The 23,439-nt window shown below is 39.1% G+C and overlaps 1 protein-coding gene and 1 non-coding gene across 2 annotated transcripts; both read right to left on the reverse strand.

Moving 5' to 3' along the window:
• Positions 1-132: 132 nt before the first annotated feature.
• PRIM1 (DNA primase subunit 1) lies at positions 133-23,439 on the reverse strand. Its single transcript, XM_060025030.1, has 13 exons — positions 23,298-23,439; positions 21,657-21,814; positions 13,002-13,108; positions 12,858-12,931; positions 11,590-11,726; positions 11,117-11,175; positions 9,994-10,103; positions 9,406-9,497; positions 9,096-9,237; positions 7,804-7,873; positions 7,281-7,369; positions 1,809-1,907; positions 133-248 (listed from the first exon to the last, which is right to left on the reverse strand). Exons 1-13 carry the CDS (start codon positions 23,398-23,400, stop codon positions 229-231), a joined length of 1,260 nt encoding a protein of 419 aa, XP_059881013.1. The 5' UTR covers positions 23,401-23,439; the 3' UTR covers positions 133-228.
• LOC132434650 (small nucleolar RNA SNORA11) lies at positions 22,569-22,698 on the reverse strand. The gene has a single exon (XR_009521368.1). It is a non-coding gene; the product is annotated as a small nucleolar RNA SNORA11 (small nucleolar RNA).

Consider the following 23,439-nt stretch of genomic DNA (forward strand, 5'->3'; position numbering starts at 1 on the left):
CAATCCACTTATATCCTCCTATTATTGCTCCTTCCAGGAGCCTGAATATTCTCCTTTGGTGGTCTCAGGAATCTTTTCAACATAATTATTTTTCAAGAAAAGAAAATTTTGCTTTGAGCATTAAGACACATACACAGTTCTGCTATATTTATTAAATGGCTCTTGAAGTATTTGATTCTTGGTTGAAGGGAGAAGGTATCCACATTGGTAAAAAGGGAGTTGTTATCTTCAGAAGTCTTTTTGTAAATCTAAAATAGAACAGATTTTTATCAAGGATAGTAAAGGAAAACAAAACAAAGCCCATTTATTTCACATCCTGATTTGCTTAATGCTTCCATTAAATTCACATCATGCATAAAGATTTGCTTTCACATTTGCTGAAGCCAACATTATAGGCTGAGCTAGTACAGAACAAGAATACAAAGGACTTAATATGACCAGTTGGAATGGCAGCTTCAATGAGGCTTTCCAAGTTCAGAGTCATCACTGTTCATTCAACAAGCACATATTTGAGTGGCTACTATGAGTTAGAGCATTATCTTAGGCACTACTTTTTAACCACCACACATTTTGTTAAAAAATGAAGTGGAAAGGGAGTTTGTATTTTTATAACACTGCCAGTTTTCTATGGTATCCATCAATCTCTTGAATAATATTCACTGTTGATTTTTTTCCTTTTGGCTTACACATATGCTCAGGCATCTCCTATTCAAAGAACTCTTCCTTTGACACTGCTATCCTCCTAGCACCTCCTTCTCGCTCTTATATCCAACAGGATTTTATCAGTTCTCTACTGCATTTGACACTTGATAATCTCCTTGAAACTTTCCTTTCCCTTGGCTTCTGTGACACTTTTACTTAGATCTTTCAACTTCCAAAAAATCATTACCAAGTTTCAAGGATGGCTCCAGTAGTTGCACTTTTTGGAGATCTCCAATTCTACTGTTCTAATACTAATAGCTCAATTGATCTCTTGGGCTCTAGTCTATCCCCTGCTTCTCCCCAGATATACTGTTGCTAGATTTATCTTTCTATTATAGATAAAACTACAAATCATGGCACTCCCTTTCTCAAAAACCTTTAATAGCTTCCCTGTCCCATCTGAATTAAGCTCAAACTCCCAAGACTGGAATTCGAGGCCATCTATACTCTGGCTTCAGTCTGCTTCTTCGGATTTCTCTCCCATCACTTCCTGACGCATCTTTTACCAGATAAGCTGTACTACTTGATGGCCTCTAGAGTGACTTGATGCTTTCCTGCTTCTATGCCTTTGTTCCTGCTGTTCCTTCAAGAATGAACAACCTGTCTCCTTTTTCCACTCCTGTACCTTTACCTCATCAAATCTCTGCTTGCGGAAATCCTACTCATACCTCAAGGTATGATATATTAGCATTGGGGATTAGAATTCGTACAGCAGCTCACTGAAATAGAGTTCAAATACCACCCTTTTCATATAAAATCTTCTCAGGTTCTCTCAATCAGACGAGATCTCTTAGCATTTTGTACTTCTTTGTTTTGTACCAGTTAGTACTCCTTAAGGGCAGGGGAGCCATCATGTGGAATTCATCTTTGTATAATTCATTTTTGTTTCCCTCATAGTACCTGACACATAGAAGGTGTTAAAATGAGTGTGTGCTGAATTGAATTAAGGGACCCCACTTTTCAAAATACTAAGGATAGTGAGATAAACTAGTAACTTTTCTTGAGAGGAGAAAGATTACAGCTCTAAAAATTGTTCACTTGCTGGATGTTTTAAACTACCTGTACTAAGACCTAAATAGCTATAAGGGAAAGGTATAGAATCTTACCACTCTTCTTGAGAAGTTCTCCTTTTCGAGATTTATCCAGGTTTTCAAGAAACTGCTCAAAAACTTTTACAAAAGGACCTAGACTGGTCTTCTTGTAATCTAAATTATGAAGACCATGAATTATAATTAGCATTTTGGCAGCAAGAATAACATGAAAGTATAAGTTTCTTGTAAAAATTCTCTAGAATAGCGCTGTCCAATAGAAATATAATAAGAAATGTGTAATTTAAAACATTCTAGTAGCCATATTAAAAAGGTGAAATTAATTTTAATAATGTATTTTATTTAACCCATTATATCTAAAATATCATTTCATCTAAAATATCATTTCAACATGTGATAAAGATTGAAATATTTTACATTCTTTCACACTTCTTTGAAATCTAGTATTTTGTACTTAAAGTACATCTCAATTTAGATACTATATTATCATTGGAAATACTTGATCTAGATTTAAATTATAAAATATATAGATAAAAAAGCTCATATAACTAATTTTTCCAAACATACTTAAAAGTTCTCCAATAATTGAATCGATTATCAGTTTTTAAGTTTAAATTAATTAAAATTAAAAAAATCTGTGGCTAATAGCCACATGTGGCTAATGTATCAGACAGTGCTGCTCTAAAACATCCAAACCACGTGTACACATCTACTCTAGCAGTCAGTCATAGCATCATCTACTGCTATGTGTTAAGTCCCATCAAACATTCCTTCCTTTAGAAATTGTGGCTTTAATAATAAATAGTTTTACCAACAGAGCAAAACATTAAAAATGTGAAGTCAGGGCCATGCCTTCTGACAACAATCAGAAGTTGATAGTCACATGCATTAAGTACAGGTATTCTTTGATCTATAAAACAGTCTTAAAAATGTACATAAAATTTTGAATACAGAATCTTAATCATCCATTTAATTAAACAATCTATAATTAATACCCAAAGGAGGCAAAAATCTAATTGAGATCAAAATGAGGTTTGGATTTTGTCTGCATGGAATTAAGAGTCCTCATAATAGTTTACCGGAAAGAGTAAAAAAAGAAACTAGGGACTTTGCCCTTGGTCCAGTGGTTAAGACTACACGCTTCCACTGCAGGGGGTGTAGGTTTGATCCCTGGTTGGGGAACTAAGATCCCGCATGCCACGTGGCCAAAAAATTAAACAAACAAACAAAAAATCTTAAAACAGAAAACAAAACATAAAAAAGAAACTATACTTAAAAATTTTTTTAGTAAATGTTATCTGACTTACTTGGGACTGGAAAAGGAATCTTGATGAGAGTATTATGGATGAATATCTCAATTGTGGCAATTATGAAAGTAGATTATAATTTTGTTCTAAATTTTTAATATATAAATTTTCTTAAGATAAATAAACTTATACCAAAGAAACAATTTAGTTTGGGTTCAACCACATTTTACTTTGAACCTTTAATTCAAAATTGTAAGCTCCTTGGATGAAGGCCTCTATATTTGTTTCACCATTGTGGAATATATAATAAGCTCTCCATATAATTATTAAACAAATACTTACAAATTAAACAAATATTTACAACTGCCTATTATACAATATATTGAGTACTATGCTAAATTATAAAAATGTATAAGCCATACTACTTGGTCTCAAGAAGTTTTTATTTTTTATTATTATTATTTTTTCTTTGCGGTACGCGGGCCTCTCACTGTTGTGGCCTCTCCCATTGCGGAGCACAGGCTCCGGATGTGCAGGCTCAGCAACCATGGCTCACGGGCCCAGCTGCTCCGCGGCATGTGGGATCTTCCCAGACCGGGGCACAAACCCATATCCCCTGCATCAGCAGGCGGACTCTCAACCACTGCGCCACCAGGGAAGCCCAAGAAGTTTTTATTTTTAAAAATTTATTTATTTGGGCCATGCTGTGTGGCTTGCAGGATCTTAGTTCCTCGACCAGGGATGGAACCCGGGGCCCAGTGGAAGCTCGGAGTCCTAACCACCGCACTGCCAGGGAATTCCCTCAAGAAGTTTTGGAATGAGCTGGAAAAACAACTCCTATATGTAGTGATAGAAAACAATATATAATTAAAGGCCAAACAGGCATATGGATAAGTATGAGTCCAAAGAATTGACCAGAACTTCCCTGGGGGTGCAGTGGTTGAGAATCCACCTGCCAATGCAGGGGACATGGGTTCAAGCCCTGGTCCAGGAACATTCCATATGTTGTGGAGCAACAAAGCCTGTGCGCCACAACTACTGAACCTGTGTGCCACAACTACTGAAGCCCACGCGCCTAGAGCCTGTGCACTGCAACGAGAAGCCACTGCAATGAGAAGCCTGTGCACCTCTATGAAGAGTAGCCCCTGCTCGCTGCAGCTAGAGAAACACTGCATGCAGCAACGAAGGCCCAACACAGCCAAAAATAAATAAATAAAATTAATTTAAAAAAAAAAAAGAAAAAAGGAATTGACCAATCAAAGTTGACTGAGGTGGCTATGAACTAGGTCTTAGAAAAAAAGATTTAATTAGATAGAAAGGAGAGTGGAGAACATTCCAGGATTTGAGAAGTAGAAGGGAAGCAGCAAATGGTACTAATCTGAAAGTGGACAAAAGCTTACAATCACAGAAACTAAAGAAATAATAAGGAACTTACATATCCCCTATTCCAGCCTCCCACTACCTCTAGAGCATCCCTGATTTACTGATGGCTATTAGCCTTTATGAATACTTGAAATGATAGGCAGTGCAGTTTATGTTTGAACACTTGTATTTATTACAAAGCTTCTCCTTATAGGGAGCCAAAACTTGCTTGCTCAAAACCTCTGAACAAAGGAAAAAGATGTCCACAAAGAGATAATATTAAATTTAAAAAGTTGTGTTACAGTAATATATGCACTTGGTTAAAAAAAGTAAAATAGTCCTAACAGGTTTATAGTGGAAAAAAATAGCAGCCTCCTGCCCTAATTCTGACCTTTCCATCTTCTTGAATGGCAACTACTTTTTTCTTTCCTAGCATTCACTTCTAAAAATGAATACTTCCATTGTTACTTAGAAATCTAAGGCCATTCTTCCTAGCTCTATGGCTTTTTTGTTGGGGAGGGGTAGTAGGAGGAAGGGGTCTGAAAGCTCTTAAGATCTTCTCTTAATTCTCAGTGTTAAATTTCAAAATGATGTGCCTTGGTGTAGGCACATCATTCTTATTATGCTGAGCCCTTTCAACAAGGGCTCATTTCTGGGATGTCGTCCTATATAATTTTGACAATTTTTTCCTCTCTGTTTTATTTATTCTTTTTCTGTCAGATATTAGACCTCCTGAACCAGTCTTTAATTTTATCTTTCTTTTCCTTAAAAAAACAACTAACTTGTCTTTTTTGTATTACTTTCTGGGAAATCTCAACTTTTCTCTTCCAGCCCTTCCATTGAATTTTTTATTCAAATGGTGATTTTTTTGATTTTTAAGATCTCTTTCTTATTCTCTGAGTGTTTCTTTTTCATAGCATTTTGGTCTTGTTTCATGGCTACACTATCTTCTCTTATTCTCTGAGGATATCGTTTTTCTTTTTAATATAAATTTATTTATTATATTTATTTTTATTTTTGGCTGTGTTGGGTCTTCGTTGCTGTGCGTGGGCCCTAGTTGCGCAGGCTTCAATAGATGTGGCACGCAGGCTCAGCAGCTGTGGCCCGCAGGCTCTAGAGCACAGGCTCAGTAGTTGTGATGCATGGGCTTAGTTGCTCCGTGGCATGTGGGATCTTCCCGGACCAGGGCTCGAACCCACGTCCCCTGCACTGGCAGGCGGATTCTTAACCACCACACCACCAGGGAAGACCAGATATCGTTTTTTTTAAAAAAGGTTTCCTGGGCTTCCCTGGTGGCACAGTGGTTGAGAGTCCGCCTGCCGATGCAGGGGACACGGGTTCGTGCCCCGGTCCGGGAAGATCCTACATGCTGCGGAGCGGCTGGGCCCGTGAGCCATGGCCGCTGAGCCTGCGCGTCCAGAGCCTGTGCTCCACAACGGGAGAGGCCACAACAGTTAGAGGCCCACGTACCACAAAAAACAAAACAAACCAAACCAAACAAAAAAGGTTTCCCTTGTTCCTTGCATTGTCTGTTTTCCCTGAGTTCTTTTTTCCAGTTTATTTATGTTGGAGACTTTTTTCCGATATTTTAAACAGAACGCTTGTAATCATTCTACAAATAATGATGGTGGAATGTACTTGTTTACGTATTAAGTTAGAGCTAGAATATATGAAGTGATATTTGAACTTGGAATCTGAAAAAAGGGTAGCAACATTTGACTAAAAAGGTCAGAGATGAGAAATCTGCACTGCCCATTACAGTAGTCACTAGCCACATGAGGCTATTTAAAGTTAAATGAAATTAAAAATCCAGTTTCTCACATTTCAAGTGCTCAAAAGCCACATATGGCTAGTGATTACCATTTGGGCCATGCATAACATTTCCATCATCACAGAAAGTGCTATTGGACTCTACTGCTATAGTGTCTCTTGGGTATTGGTATAAGAAGATTTGACTTTCACTAACAGGAAGTTTTATATTCCCAGCTCCTTCAAATTCTTGAATATACAATTCAATCACAGTTTAGACAGAACACTCATCTAGCTATAAAGACAAAGTAGAGAACAAAATATTGCATATATAGTAGTTGTTAAATAAATAGTTGTTGAATATAAGACTGTGAGATTCACTACTGGGCATATACCCAGAGAAAACCATAATTCAAAAAGACACATGCACCCCAATGTTCATTGCAACACTATTTACAACAGCCAGGTCATGGAAGCAACCTAAATGCCCATCGACAGATAAATAGATAAAGAAGACGTGGTACATATATACAATGGAATATTACTCAGCCATAAAAGAAATGGAATTGGGTCATTTGTAGAGACATGGATGGATCTAGAGACTGTCATACAGAGTGAAGTAAGTCAGAAAGAGAAAAACAAATATCGTATATTAATGCATATATGTGGAACCTAGAAAAATGGTACAGATGAACTGGTGTGCAGGGCAGAAATAGAGACACAGATGTAGAGAACAAACGTATGGACACCAAGGGGGAAAGTGGCGGGCGGTGGTGGTGGTCGTGGGATGAATTGGGAGATTGGGATTGACATATATACACTAATATGTATAAAATGGATAACTAATAAGAACCTGCTGTATAAAAAAAAAAAAGACTGTGAGATTCAAACAACTATCAAAACCAACTGACAATTTAATCTTACAATATAGATCCTGGCATTCAGATGTTACTTGTGAATATTTGTTGACTCAAATCGGATTCAACAGCACCATCTAGGCAATTGATGAAGGACAGAAACATTGCTATAATATTATTTGTTACTGAGCTGGTTTCAGGATAAACATTGATCTATTCTGGTCTGAATCCAAGGCGAGTTAATTACTGGAGTCACAGAAAGATGTCTATATAGAAAGATTATGTTAAAGTGAGACTTCAATATATTAACCTACCTCTGGTTCTATGTTTGATATCAGATTCAGCTCCGTTCTCTTTTTCTTCTTCTTTAGTGGAAATAACATCCAATTCATGGCAAATGGAACTACAGATAGTAGAATAAGATAATTTTAAAGTTGGTTCTTGGTCAACATTACCCAGTGTATGAAAGCACATGAATCTCACAAGATTTTCTGTGAAAAAATTGTGTGGCCAACTAAATTTGGGATATTCTAAAAATGATAATCTCTTCTTGGAGTTTTCCATGCACATTAGCATATTAAAGACCAGGAAATTTTGCAGTAAATAACTTTTAATCTGCTTAAGTCAGCATTTCCCAAACTTATTTGAACTCTTTTTGCATAACAGCAGCTGAAAAACTTGTGTTCTATGGAACTCACTAGGAAATGTTGCTCTGCTAGGGCATCATCATACAGCCTCAGAGAAGCTGCCTCTCTTGAAGGGATCTAATCCAACATACGTCACATTTAGGACAACAATCACAAACAAAAAATGAGTGATCAGTAATCTGGAACATACCTGATGGTTGGAACAGTAAATGGATCAAACTGATCCACTTTCTGTAAATCAATAGGCACAGAAATGCGACCTGTGAGAATCAAAAGTTATAAACTGAAGACTGGAATACAGATCATTATAAGCTGTCTCCTATGAGTTATTTTTGGCTAAAATTTTAATCTAAGGCTTAGAAAGAGGGTTAGACTCATCTGTTAAGAACAGTATTTAGGCACATCAGGTGTGTCCTTTTTTTTTTTTTGCGGTACTCGGGGCTCTCCCGTTGCGGAGCACAGGCTCTGGATGCGCAGGCTCAGCGGCCATGGCTCACAGGCTCAGCCACTCTGCGGCACGTGGGATCTTCCCGGACCGGGGCACGAACCCGTGTTCCCTGCATCGGCAGGCGGACTCTCAACCACTGCGCCACCAGGAAAGCCCTAGGTGTGTCTTTTATTTCTCTTAACAAAACACCAAAAAATAGATGTGAAAGACTGTTGAGCTATTACCTAGTTGCTGTTATTTCTACTTTTATTTCTATCTTCCTCTTCCCTATATCCTCCTATATTTAAGTACAACAGTCTCAAATTTAGAGTCCTCAAAATGGAACAGAATAGATGGAAATAGTTCATTTCATTACCTTGAGTTATTTGCTGAAATTGAAAAGACACCTATGTGTTGGCAGTTCTGAAAAGGGGCTGTATAAATGTATACACTACAGAGTCACTGTAGATTATTAAAGGAAACAAGGCAATTTGGGAGTATTTTTAAAAAAAATTATTTATGGGACTTCCCTGGTGGCGCAGTGGTGTGTTAGTTTCTGTGCAATGGTGTGTTAGTTTCTGCTTTATAACAAAGTGAACAAAGTTGCTGGCTGCACTGCGAGGCTTGCAGGATCTTAGTTCCCTGACCAGGGATCAAACATGGGCCCCATGAGTGAAAGCGCCAAGTCCTCACCACTGGACCACCAAGGTATTCCCCACAATTTGTTTTAAGACTGTGGACAAGTCACTTAAACCTCTTGGGCCACTGTTTTCTCATCTGTACAATGAGAGCTATTGTTCTGTGATTTCTAAGTTCCTCTCCAACTCTACTTCTAACAATGAACCTCAGAAACCCAACTAAAAATTATTTACATAGCGGAAACTCATCAGGCAGCTACTAATCAGCAATTGAAAAGTCAGTGAACGCGGGCATTAGCTGACAGAACAAGTCTTCAACCTTTACTATTTCAGACATTCACACCCAGTGATATGCTTTCTAAAACAAAAAATAACTTTGATTTTTCTTTTATTTTCCTTACTTGCTTTACATAGTACCTGTTTTAGGATGAACACTAAAAGGGCTCTTCAGTAAATGATTGATTCCTTTGCTAACATTGATATCCAGTCGTGGAAAACAGTACTGGAGCATGATCTCCCACTCAAGCCAGGGTCCACATTTGTCATTTTTGCTGTTATTCTAAAAGTAGATGCAAATCCAGCATGAGGATCAGTAGGAATTTTTGAGGATTTCTTTAAAGTGGTTAAAAAGTGATCTTCATCATCTTTAACTTAGTAAGCAAAACAATCAGAATTTAATTAAAAATTGCATTATTGTATTTGTAATACAGATTTCAATGGAATATACCTGACATCTGCTGGCTGCTTTCTTCAAATGCTCCCAGCGCTGAAGTGAACTGTGATGCTTTTGGAAGCTTTGTTGAAGTTCATCATGCATTGGTGATGGGTCATTAAGGAACACACTCATTTAGGGCACATCAACGAACAACTTATTTTCAGTATGTATTACCACAAGGATATCTAAAGTTCACATAGAAAGTAATTATTGTTTTCTAAAATGCAAATATTAAACACATATCCTTAGAGAAATTCCCTTGTTAAACTATATTAGATATAACAAAGAATGCCAAAATAACTGTATAGTTTAAGGTAAAACTGGTCCCTGGTCTGTACATATTTTGAGGATGATCCCACATCCTTTAAGTAGTCATTAATTTTAGGAGGATCAACTTTCAAAATGAGGAAATTTATTTACAAAACGGCCTCGCTTCTTATTGTATTCCAGACTAGAGATTAAAAAACGCAGAAACACAGGAGATGTTTTGTGTAAAAACATTAGACTTATAAACATATGAGAATATGTAGGCAGAACACATTTATAATATCATAGATCAATACAAGTAGCTCACATAGAAATGGTCTTGGGAAAGGATATTTTCAGGAACAAGGGCTAAAATCTTATCCCAGCTTTCTTTATTCTCAAGAATATCTTGATCAACCAAGGCATAGTCTTCAAAGTATTTTTTTATTATGTTTATAGATTTTCTGTAGGAATAACAATAACAAAGTCCCAACACTATTAGCAACACATATGCCACATGGCTTTTGTCCACTTGGAAGGCTAGTACTTATTTTCACTGAATTTCTAAAACTTAACTAGATAAAACTGGAATTACATCTCTTCACAGGGTTGTAAGAGTTAAATGAGACACTCTAAGGGGAAAGAACCTAGCATAATACTTGGTTTAGACTAGATATTCAAGAAATGTTTACTTTTTAAACTCCACAATTTAGAAGGTAATAGCATCATTAGTTTGTAACAAGGGTGGAAAGCAACCAAGTCAGGACAGCATAATAATACATCAGTAGTAGGATGTGGGATACAGTCTATAGTTTCTACTCTGAATTGCTTGCTTTAACATCTCAACACTTACATAGTGCTTAGCAGTTTGAAAATAGACTTCACATCTACTGTTTATTTATTTACCCGCACCCCCTGCAGTGGAAGCACAGAGTCTTAACCACTGGACCGCCAGGGAAGTCCCTCTACTGTTTCATTTTATCTTTGCCACAACTCTGTGAGATAGATGGAGCAGACATTGTTCTCCCTATACTGATAAGAAACAGAGGCTCTAAAATTTATCAAGGTTGTATTAAACTGGCAGAATAGGGATTCTTACTCCTAATGCAAATCCTCTTTCCATTATCCTGGAGAAGTAGTGAATTCAGTGGAATCAAGCAGACCAGGACATGAATCCTGAATTTAATAATTACTTGTGTGAAGCCAAGCAAATTATACAATCTCTCCAAATCTCACTTCTCTCATCTGTAAATGGAGATACCATCATGTATCTAATGAGGTTGTTGTGAAGACCAATGAGAATATTTGTGAAGCACCTATCATGAATACTGGAGCGTATAAAATAGACACTCAATTAACTCTAGCTATTATTATTGTAAAATGCTACCCCAGCAGAGAAAATTAATCAGGTAATTCTAAAAGCACATGCAGGTAAATCAGACACAACTTAAACTTCATGGAGTCTTTTCCAACAGACCTGACAAAAGGATGAATTTTTTCACTTAAGTGAACTTTCTTTTTAACATCTTGACCACCCTGAAAAACAAACCATCACAAAAACACTTCGTGTATATTATGTAACATAAATGAAATAATTAAAACTTTCTTTAACGTGTTCTAAAGATATTGATTAAATTCTGTCAAAGTATAGAACCTTGGATGACATTTTATATAGTCTCAATACATGTAACTTTCTGGGTTAACTTCACTTGACATACTTGAACCAGAAAAGTAAACTAATCTTCCTTATGCCACAAAGGAGGATGCTTAACAGCAAAATATGAAGCATCTTAAAAAATGTAGCTACTATGATTTTAATTGATCTACTGGTAAAATCATCTACTCTGAAATACAAATTCTTAAAAGATAGTTTAATTTTGTTACAAAACATACCAGGCTTGGTCATATCTAGCAAACAAAGAAATGTAAATATCATTAAGAAGACCTTACCTTTACAACACTCAAATATTCAACTATCCCAGAACGTACTGCAGAGGACAGTTTTCTAACTGATTCATCACAGACCCAGCAATGAACACCTCTTCTTCCAGAATATACCCAGAGACGATGTTTAAATCCAAAGTCCTCTGACAAGGGGAGAAAAAATAGGTTTTAAAACAAATCTATGAATTCCTGGTTCTTGCTTACTTCTTTAGCTTCATTTTTTTAACCTCTTATCCACATGTACTCATCTTAACTATATTAGTTGACCCTTGAACGAAGTGGGGATTGGCGTGCCAACGCTCCCCAGTCGAAAATCCATGTACAACTTATAGTGGGCCCTCCGTAGAAACAGTTCCTCTGCATCAGTTCCTCTGTGTTTGCGGTGCCACATCTGCAGATTTAACCAACTACAGATCATAGAGTACTGTAGAATTTACTATTGAAAAAAAATCTGTATAGGTGGACATGTGCTGTTCAAACCCTTGTTGTTCAAGGGTCAACTGTACATTATTTGTATTGGGTTGGCCAAAAAGTTCGTTCAGGTCTTTTGTAACCTCTTACAGAAAACCGCGAATGAACTTTTTGGCCAGCCCAATAGTTTCCCATGCCCCCATGCTCTTGCCTTCAGTTCTTTACCTACCCTGGTCTCTCTGCTAAGAATGTCTTCATGCCCCAGTACTTCCATTTCTCTCCCTGACCAACTGCCATTTATCTCTAAAGACCCAGTCTAGGGATATTAAGAGATTTAATAAATTTAAAGTGTTTGAAACAGTGCCTGGTACATCATAAGCCCCCTATATAAGAGTTAGCTATTATTATTATCATTATCATCCTCATCATCACCTCTTCTAGGAAGCCTTTTCTCATCTAATCTCTTCCCATTCCTGTATGCACTCCTGCTGTTCTATACCCCCATAGCATCCCGTGCATATTAATGCATATGTAATCCTGAATTTTCTTGTTTCCTCCTTAGACTGCATAACCTACCTGAAGTAAGAATTGTTATCTTTCATAGTTCCCTCATCTAGCACAGTACCTAGCCTGCAAAAGTTGCTCAATAGATTGAATTGGGAAAAAATTAAATGATTTGATCAATAGCTTTATCAAAGTTTTAACTACAACTTTATTCTAATCTTTTATTTTCCCTACCATATGTTTCAAAGAAACATGTCAGTAATTTATGAGATTTGACTATAAAATGGTATAGACAGGTTACTATTCAGAGGAAAACAGATTCTCGCATTTGACCCCACTCAGATACTGTTAATACTTGCCCTTCAATGCTCGGTCAATGATGTGTATGGCCATCGTCATGAGGGTCCAGCACTTAGAACATATGTCTGCAGAACTGGAGCAGAATCATCATTACTCCTTGTCAGTGATACCACCCACCTACCATCAAAACACGTGGAACTCACCTACAACATCTCCTCACATCATCGTAGTCTGTCATGTCAATGTCAAACACCAGTTCTTTTTCCTGAGCCTGGAAAGCTCCCAGCTTCACTGTATTGTGTTGATTGGGCTACAAGTACAAAATAACAATCAGTTTCTATAACAGCTGCCATGCTGCCAGATATGCTTATTTTCTACCTACACAGAAAAAGTGGCCAAAGAGAAGTGAAGAAACCATATAATGCCAAGTCTATGTCAGTTGAAGCTCACTGACTCGATCCTATACATCCAGAATGGATGACAGTGTAACTTTCATCTACTTAAAACAAGATGTGATAAATACGTTACCATATTTTTTCTCTAGTTCCATTGAGATATAATTGATATATATGACATTGTATAATAAACATTTGTTGATCAATAGAAATCGTAACAATGAGTTTTTAGGTTTCTGATAAGGAAAAGTACATACAAATAATTAATGCCCTACTGCAAGGTATTTTAAGGACCTTAATTGTTACTGAACATATAAGTAACAGAAATGTATTTAAAAATTTTCAATAATTCAAAAACATCTCTCAATTAGTCTGGTTCAAGCTGTAAGTAATCTCCTTTGAGGCGATAGACTACCTGGTAAAGAAGGTGGACTGAATACAAATACTTATTTGGCTTCCTCTAAACCTGTGCAAAAATAAATTTTTTTTGTTTTGTTTTGTTTTTTGCGATATGCGGGCCTCTCACTGTTGTGGCCTCTCCTGTTGCGGAGCGCAGGCTCTGGACACGCAGGTTCAGCGGCTATGGCTCACGGGCCCAGCCGCTCCACGGCACATGGGATCTTCCTGAACCGGGGCACGAACCCGTGTCCCCTGCATCGGCAGGCGGACTCTCAACCACAGCGCCACCAGGGAAGCCCTGGTGACCTGAGCAGCCCCTTTCCCTGCCTGACCTGCATGACTAGGCCCCTCCCCAGGAGGCACAGCTGGCTGAGGGACGGGCACTGGGTACCTCAGGGTGAGCAAAGGCCACGGGGCTAGGGGCACAGCCTGTACTCCCACCCTGAAGTTCCCCAACTGCACCTTTGTTGAATTGTGGTAGCTAGGAGGATCTTGGGGTGAAGGATGATGTCTTGGCAGCTGAAGCTGGGGCAAGAACCCTGGGCTTGGGTAAGGAGCAGGGGGAAGAAAGTATTCTGGTCTTAAGTCCAGCTCTGTCCTCAGTAGGCTCTGGCTTCCTGCCCTGGCTTTCCTCTGATGCTATAAATTTTCTGGTCCCCCTGGGTCTGGGGACAGTGTTGCCTTCCATGTCTAGAGAAACTGTTGTAACCAACCTTTTCTAACACAATAAAGAGGTGTCCTGGAAAAAAAAAAAAAAAGAACCAGAGAGGAGACAATACCACCACAATTTTTATAAGGAGAACCAAAAAACTGAATCTTCAGCTCTCAGTAAAGGATAAGAAGGAACCCAATTTACACCTCAGAATCCCCAAAAGTCTCAGGAATAGGTGACAACAGGCATCTCTGGAGGTGAGATTAAAAACAAGAGGATTGATTTAAAATCTACTTATGAAGCAGTTAGTTCCCCATAGTGCTAAACTTACTCTGTGGAGCTAGGTGACTGTGCTTCCATTTCCCTGGCAAAGATACCTGAATTATTATCTGCAGAGTGTAAAACAGAGGGTCTCTGGGCTGGGGAGAGGACAACAGTTACAGTTGAAGAAGGATGTGTTGTACAGATATTCAGAGGATTAATTAGACCTTTACATGGGGAATGCTGAGACCCAGCCCTCTCCTCCGTACCCTTCCACTAACACCCCAGGCAGGAGACGGGAAGATTCCTTTCTGAAGACTCTGTCCAAGTGTGCCAGGCACTGTTATTAGGCTCTAGGAATAGATCAGTCATCAACTGGAGTTTTCATTCTAGTAAAGATCTAGAGAAATTGACATCAGAGATTCGCCCCAATAAAACAGCCCAGCCAGATCACTCTGTAGTAAAGAAATCTCAGCCATGTATACAGAGTCTCCAATCAGCTTTTTAGTACTCTATTCTTAAATATAAGCAACAAGCAAGAAACTACCAGACATATGAGGAAAACCTCTGATATGAAGGAGTGAAAAAAAACAGAAAAAAAATGCACCTTTAGAGAAAAGAGCCTGTGGAACAGAAAAAAATTTTAAAAACTATCATTGATATCCTCAGTGAGAGAAGATGTATCAATGAAAAAAGTACAGGATGTCCTAAAAAAAAGTTCTTGGAAATGAAAATATAATAGCAGAAATGAAAAACTTTTAAGGAAATTGCCCAGAAAGTAGAGAAAAAGGAGACTAAAAAATAGGAAGAAAGGGCTTCCCTGGTGGCGCAGTGGTTGAGAGTCCGCCTGTGATGCAGGGGACACGGGTTCGTGCCCCGGTCCGGGAAGATCCCACAGGCCACGGAGCGGCTGGGCCCATGAGCCATGGCCGCTAAGCCTGCGTCTCCGGAGCCTGTGCTCCACAATGGGAGAGGCCACAACAGTGAGAGGCCTGCATACTGAAAAAAAAAAAAAGGAAGAAAAAAAAAGAATTAGAAGACCAGTCTAAGACATAAAATCACCTTTAGGAATTCTAGAGACCAGAGAAAATAGGTAGGAAAAATTATATTAAAAATAAAAAGGGTCAGACAAGAGGGCAGACCGAAGAAACAAGAAGAACTATAATCCTGCAGCCTGAGGAACAAAAACCACATTCACAGAAAAGATGAAAGGCAGAGGGCTATGTATCAGATGAAGGAACAAGATAAAACCCCAGAAAAACAATTAAATGAAGTGGAGATAGGCAACCTTCCAGAAAAAGAATTCAGAATAATGATAGTGAAGATGATCCAGGACATTGGAAAAAGAATGGAGGCAAAGATCGAGAAGATGCAATAAATGTTTAACAAAGCCCTAGAAGAATTAAAGAACAAACAAACAGAGATGAACAATACAATAACTGAAATGAAAAATACACTAGAAGGAATCAATAGCAGAATTACTGAGGCCGAAGAACAGATAAGTGACCTGGAAGACAGAATGGTGGAATTCACTGCTGCAGAACAGAATAAAGAAAAAAGAATGAAAAGAAATGAAGACAGCCTAAGGGACCTCTGGGACATTAAACGCAACAACATTCGCATTATAGGAGTCCCAGAAGGAGAGGAGAGAGAGAAAGGACCCAAGAAAATACCTGAAGAGATTATAGTCGAAAACTTCCCTAACATGGGAAAGGAAATAGCCACCCAAGTCCAGGAAGCACAGAGATAAATCCAAGGAGAAACACGCCGAGACACATAGTAATCAAATTGGCAGAAATTAAAGACAAAGAAAAATTATTGAAAGCAGCAAGGAAAAAATGACAAATAACATACAAGGGAACATAAGGTTAACAGCTGATTTCTCAGCAGAAACTCTCAGCCAGAAGGGAGAAGGGAGTGGCATGACATATTTAAAGTAATGAAAGGGAAAAACCTACAACCAAGATTACTCTACCCGGCAAGGATCTCATCCAGATTTGATGGAGAAATCAAAAGCTTTACAGACAAGCAAAAGCGAAGGGAATTCAGCACCACCAAACCAGCTCTACAACAAATGCTAAAGGAACTTCTCTAACTGGGAAACACAAGAGAAGAAAAGGACTTATAATAACAAACCCAAAGCAATTAAGAAAATGGTAATAGGAACATACATATCAGTAATTACCTTAAACGTAAATGGATTAAATGCTCCAACCAAAAGACACAGGCTTACTGAATGGATACAAAAACAAGACCCATATATATGCTGTCTACAAGAGACCCACTTCAGATCTAGGGACACATACAGACTGAAAGTGAGGGGATGGAAAAAGATATTCCATGCAAATGGAAATCAAAAGAAAGCTGGAGTAGCAATACTCATATCAGATAAAATAGACTTTAAAATAAAGACTGTTACAAGAGACGAGGAAGGACACTACATAATGATCAAGGGATCAATCCAAGAAGAAGATGTAACAATTATAAATATATATGCACCCAACATAGGAGTACCTCAATACATAAGGCAACTGCTAACAGCTATAAAAGAGGAAATCAACAGTAACACAATAATAGTGGGGGACTTTAACACCTCACTTACACCGATGGACAGATCATCCCGACAGAAAATTAATAAGGAAACACAAGCTTTAATGACACAATAGACCAGATAGATTTAATTGATATTTATAGGACAGTCCATCCAAACAGCAGATTACCTTTCTTCTCAAATGCGCACAGAACATTCTCCAGGATAGATCACATCTTGGGTCACAAATCAAGCCTCAGTAAATTTAAGAAAATTGAAATCACATCAAGCATCTTTTCTGACCACAATGCTATGAGACTAGATCTCAATTACAGGGAAAAAAACGTAAAAAACACAAACACATGGAGGCTAAACAATATGTTACTAAATAACCAAGAGATCACTGAAGAAATCAAAGAGGAAATCAAAAAATACCTAGAGACAAATGATAATGAAAACACGATGATCCAAAACCTATGTGATGCAGCAAAAGCACTTCTAAGAGGGAAGTTTATAGCAATACAATCCTACCTCAAGAAACAACAAACATCTCAAACACACAATCTAACCTTGCACCTAAAGGAAATAGAGAAAGAACAAACAAAACACAAAGTTAGTAGAAGGAAAGAAATCATAAAGATCAGAGCAGAAATAAATGAAATAGAAACAAAGAAAACAATAACAAAGATCAATAAAAGTAAAAAATAAATTAAAAAAAATAAAAAGGGTCAGAATGGCCATTATCAAAAAATCTAGAAACAATAGATGCTGGAAAGGATGTGGTGAAAAGGGAAACCTCCTGCACTGTTGGTGGGAACGTAAATTGATACAACCACAATGGAAAACAGTATGGAGGTTTCTTAAAAAACTAAAAATAGAACTACCATACAAACCAGCTATCCCACTACTGGGCATATACCCTGAGAAAACCATAATTCAAAAAGAGACATGTACCACAATGTTCATTGCAGCACTATTTACAATAGCCAGGACTTGGAACCAACCTAAATGTCCATCCACAGATGAATGGGTAAAGAAGATGTGGCACACATACAAAATGGAATATTACTCAGTCATAAAAAGAAATGAAACTGAGTTATTTGTAGTCAGGTGGATGGGCCTAGAGTCTGTCACACAGAGTGAAGTAAGTCAGAAAGAGAAAAACAAATACCATATGCTAACACATATATGGAATCTAAAAAAAAAAAAATGGTACTGATGAACCTAGTTCCAGGGCAGGAATAAAGATGTAGACATAGAGAATGGACTTGAGGACACAGGGTGGGAGGGGGAAGCTGGGGCAAAGTGAGAGTAGCACTGACATATATACACTACCGAATGTAAAATAGTTAGTTAGTGGGAAGCAGCAGCATAGCACAGAGAGATCAGCTCGGTGCTTTGCGAAGACCTAGAGGGGTGGGAGAGGGAGGCTCAAGAGGGAGGGGATATGGGGACATATGTATGCATATGGCTGATTCACTTTTTTGTACAACAGAAACTAACACAGTATTGTGAAGCAATTATACTCCAATAAAGATCTATTAAAGAAAAAAAAAAAGGAAAATTTCCCAGGATTGAAGGATATGAGCTCATGATCATATGTGTCCATCAGGTATCTAGCACAATAGATGAAAAAAGATGTACACCATTAGGGACAGAGGGGATAGGTAGAAAATCCTAAGAGCGGGGCTTCCCTGGTGGCGCAGTGGTTAAGAATCCACCTGCCAATGCAGGCGACACGTATTCGAGCCCTAGTAAGGGAAGATCCCACATGCCGTGGAGCAACTAAGCCCGTGCGCCACAACTACTGAAGCCCATGTGCCTAGAGCCCGTGCTCCGCAACAAGAGAAGCCACCTCAATGAGAAGCCCGCGCACCGCAACGAAGAGTAGACCCCGCTTGCCGCAACTAGAGAAAGCCCGCACACAGCAACGAAGACTCAATGCAGCCAAAAATAAATAAAATAGGTACAACATTAAAGAAATAAATTTTTTTTTAAAAAAGAAAATCCTAAGAGTTTCCAGGTCCAACACAATGGAACAGGAATCAGAATGGCATTAGTCTTCTTAACAGCAACATTGGAAACTCGAAGATAATGTAGCAATGTCTTCAAAATTCTGAGGGAAAATGATTTACAAACTCAATCATTAGTTAAGCATAAAGATAGAATGAAGACATTTTCCAGATACAGAAGGTATGAAATATTTTGTCTTCCATGCACCTTTTCTTAGGAAGCTCCTGGAGGATGTGCTCCACCAAAACAAGGGAGTAAACCAAAAAGAGAACATAGGATCTAGGCAACAAGGATCACAGGAGAGAGGTAAAAGGAAACCAGGGTGATTACAAGTTCATATTTACCCATCAGGCTTAGAGAGGAGGAGTTAAGAAGGCTGCAGGAGAAATTTCTTCAGGATGAAACTGACAAAATACTTGATGGATCTGAATACATTGGGAGATTTATATAATTAGCAGTTTGGGGTTGAATTAGTGATCTAATCCTAATTTTTAACAAACATACAAAGAGCATGTGGTAATAGGAAGGTTCTCTGTGTGGTGAGGGTAGGGGGTGAGACTAAAAAAACCCTAAACTCTCATCTGCCAGAATGGAAGGTCAGTAGATAATGCTTAAAATGGAAAAACAGAAGAAATATAATCATGTTATTTAGAGACAAGGAGGCAAATACCTTAACAATCAGCAAAAAGAAAATGCTTGCCTCTGGGGAGCAAAAACTAGGGGGAAAAGTAGGAGACCTTAAAAAAAAAAAGCCTAATTAATAGTAGTTGATTCTGTAAACTATGCGCATAAAACTGATAAAAATCACAAACAAAACACACAAAAAAGGTGTACAGATGCCTCTGTCTTGGTCCAATTAAAAAAAATGACACTATCCCCCCCCCGCTTCTGTGCCAGGGAGAAGGAGTAGAGTGACAACTTGACCCTTCTACAGAGACTTCAATTTTTTGTTTTTTGTTTTTTTTTTGCGATACGCGGGCCTCTCACTGCTGTGGCCTCTCCCACCGTGGAGCATAGGCTCTGGACGCGCAGGCTCAGTGGCCATGGCTCACGGGCCCAGCCGCTCCGCAGTATGTGGGATCTTCCTGGACCGGGGCATGAACCCGTGTCCCCTGCATCCGCAGGTGGACTCTCAACCACTGCGCCACCAGGGAAGCACGAGACTTCAGTTTTAATCTCCACCTCTGAAGAGGAGTAAACTGTTCCAAAGCATTTTCCCTGCCTGCCTTATCTTACCTCTTCTTCTCCCCTTCCCCTGGGATTTAGTCAGAAAACCTGGATTCAGGTCCCATCTCCCTCATTTAGAAATTGTGTGACCTAGGGCAAATTATCGAAGTTCTCCTTTGTGAAAAGAATAATGAGGGCACTTCCCTGGTGGCACAGTGGTTGGGAGTCTGCCTGCCGATGCAGGGGACACGGGTTCGAGCCCTGGTCCGGGAAGATCCCACATGTTGCGGAGTGGCTGAGCCCGTGAGCCACAACTACTGAGCCCAAGGGCCACAACTACTGAAGCCTGCGCACCTAGAGCCCGTGCTCCGCAACGAGAGGACACTGCAATGAGAAGCCCACGCACTGCAACGAAGAGTAACCCCCGCTCGCCGCAACTAGAGAAAGCCCGCACACAGCAACGAAGACCCAACGCAGCCAAAAATAAATATAAACAAAATAAATTTATATTAAAAAAAGAATAATGAGGATTGATATGAAAAACAAGCTATACAACATATGAAAAAGCTCCATACAAAAGCTATTATTTCATGTGTATATTTTCCCCACCATGTGTGTATTTTTAAGGAGAGGAAGAAGGACAATTTTGGTATGTTTATTCATTCAGCAGATAATTACTGTGTACTCTCTGCCTAGCAGTATTCTAGGCACTTAGAATGTATCAGTGAGGTGAGCAGGTAGGAGGAATGGCAGGCTGCAGACGCCTCACTGAGTAAGGACTTAAAGGAGGTGAGGGAATGAACCAATAAGATATTTGGGGAAATGGGTTCTAGGCAGTGGAAACTGCTTGAGCACGGGCCAGTGTGGCAGGTGAGGAGTGACTGAGCAGGAGAGAGGGGCTCTTACTTGGAGTGAAATGGGGAGCCACTGGAGAATGGTTTTGAGCAGAGGAATCATGACAATCTTGTTTTAAAAGGATCCTTCTGGCTGCTGTGTTGAGAATAGAGTCTAGAGTCTACAGGAGCAAAGTGTTAGAAAGTTTTTACAGTAATTTAGATTAGAGATGGTGATGATGATGGTAGCAGCACTAGTAGCAGTGGTTGGATTTTAGGTATTATTATGGTAGAGCTAAAGAGATTTCCTAGTGAAACAGATACAGGTGTGAGAGAAATAGAGAAATCAAGAATGATTCTCTCCAATGCCCTCTGTGCTCAACCACGCTGACTTCGTAGTCTTTTAGCCAGATACTCTTTTTTTTGTTCTAGTGAGAATACAACCAATTCACTTCCAAACTATTTCCAGTCAGCAATGTAAAGCATCAAAGGACAATTTGTGGCTCTTCAACTAAAATAAACTCTAAAAATTTATCTCAAAATGCTAGGGGCACCAATCCATTCTTGGTTTAAAAAACAACAAACTACATAAAAAATGGATTTCTTACTCTGTGGGAATATACCGCGCCTATATCAATCTTGTACGGATTCATTTTCTGCAGCTCCTTTTCCAGATCACTCTGGTTGTTGAAGGATTGGTAACGAATGTAAATATCATCTTTCAATGTGAAGGAAAATTCACGGTGTTGAAAGTAATTCTTTACCACTGCAAAATAAATGTACACTTTAAAAATTAATTTGGTACTTTACCCAGCTCAGAGCATTAAAACATTAACCAATGAGAATATATATATTTTTTTCTTTTTAATTTGTGCTTTTATTTGCCAGTATAACTACAGTAACCTGCAAACTTTTTTATTCTAAAAAGCACATTTTACATCACAGTCCAACAAACACATATATAATGTGTATACATATATAGAAGTGAAACAAAGGTTTTGCCAAAAACGTCTACCCTGAGTGTTAATTCTTTTTAAGACTTTTTTTTAAAAATTAAGGCTGAACTGCACTGACACATCATAATCACCAAAGTCCCTAGTTCATCTTAGGGTTCGCTTTACGAAGTGAATAGTGTTGCACATTCTACGGTTTGGACAATAGTATGATGACATAAAATCATTATAATGTCATACAAAGTATTTTCACCGCTCATAAAAACTTCTGTATTCTATGTATTCATCTCCCCTCCCCGCAAACTCCGGGCAACCACTGATCTTTTTATTGTCTCCATTGTTTTGCCTTTTCCAGAATGGCATATACACGGAATCTATTTTTCTTTTTTCCTTGAATAGAGGGGTTCAAAGCCTTTATGCCTATAACACCACTCATGGCCCAGCCACACGTGGACCGGACACGCTCCAGGTGGCAAACTCCCCCACTGAATACTGTAGCTTTCCTCCCAGTACTGAGCCCTGTCCCACTGGTCCTGCCCAGCAGCCACGTGCAGGTGAAGGGGGCATACGTGTTGGGTATCTGTTCATAGGAAGGCCACAAGTTTTGTGCCCCTTGTCACAATGAACCCTAATTCCTGTTGGGTGTGTTGTAAACACATGAGCCATTTCTTCAGACCCCCTGCTCTGAGCACACCCCAGAGAAGATATTTTTAATGAGTCCTCTGTGCTCAGCACTGTGCTACATGTTAAAAAAAAAAAAAAAGACAAGAAGTAGTTCCTAATTTGAAGGGGTTTACCATCCCGCATCTAACAGGGAAAAGTAAAAATGAGGAAAAGATGCAGAAATATTTTCAATATGTAATACCACCTCTTTTTCCTCGGTGGGCACTAGTAAATTCCTGGGAAGAGTTAAGTACCTCTCCTCTTTTAGGAGATGCCCCTCTGTCCCTGAGCTGATCACGCCTCTGCAGCTTCATGCTATGACCCGGTAACCCCCCCTTGGCTGCAGATAAACACCGAACCGAAAGTGAGTCCGACCACTTGAGTCTGACCAAGGAGTGATAGGAGCAGCGGTTCTGCCTTACAATGCGTAGCAGTAGGCTGGTCATTACAACCTCTCTCGGCCCATTTACACCTCAGAGGTGAGGGGGAGGGCTCAAGATAACGCAAGACGGTGCCCGGCACAACGCCTGGCGCACAGGAGGCGCTTCATATTGTCATCCCAAGGTACCCTCCTGAAACCTCCTCACGTTCCCCTCCCAACCCACTTCCCACCCCGCTCCCCGCCTCCATCACCTCCGCCATAGTTGAGCCAGCGATAGTACTGGGCGTAGGGAAAGAGCCTCCGGTAATAAAGCTTAAGCAGCTCGGGCAGCTCGGCGGGGTCAAACGCCGCCATGAAGCGCGGAACTCAACCCCGGGAGGCCGGCCACGAGAA

Source organism: Delphinus delphis, chromosome 11, assembly GCF_949987515.2.
Source record: "Delphinus delphis chromosome 11, mDelDel1.2, whole genome shotgun sequence".
Lineage (NCBI taxonomy): Eukaryota > Metazoa > Chordata > Mammalia > Artiodactyla > Delphinidae > Delphinus > Delphinus delphis.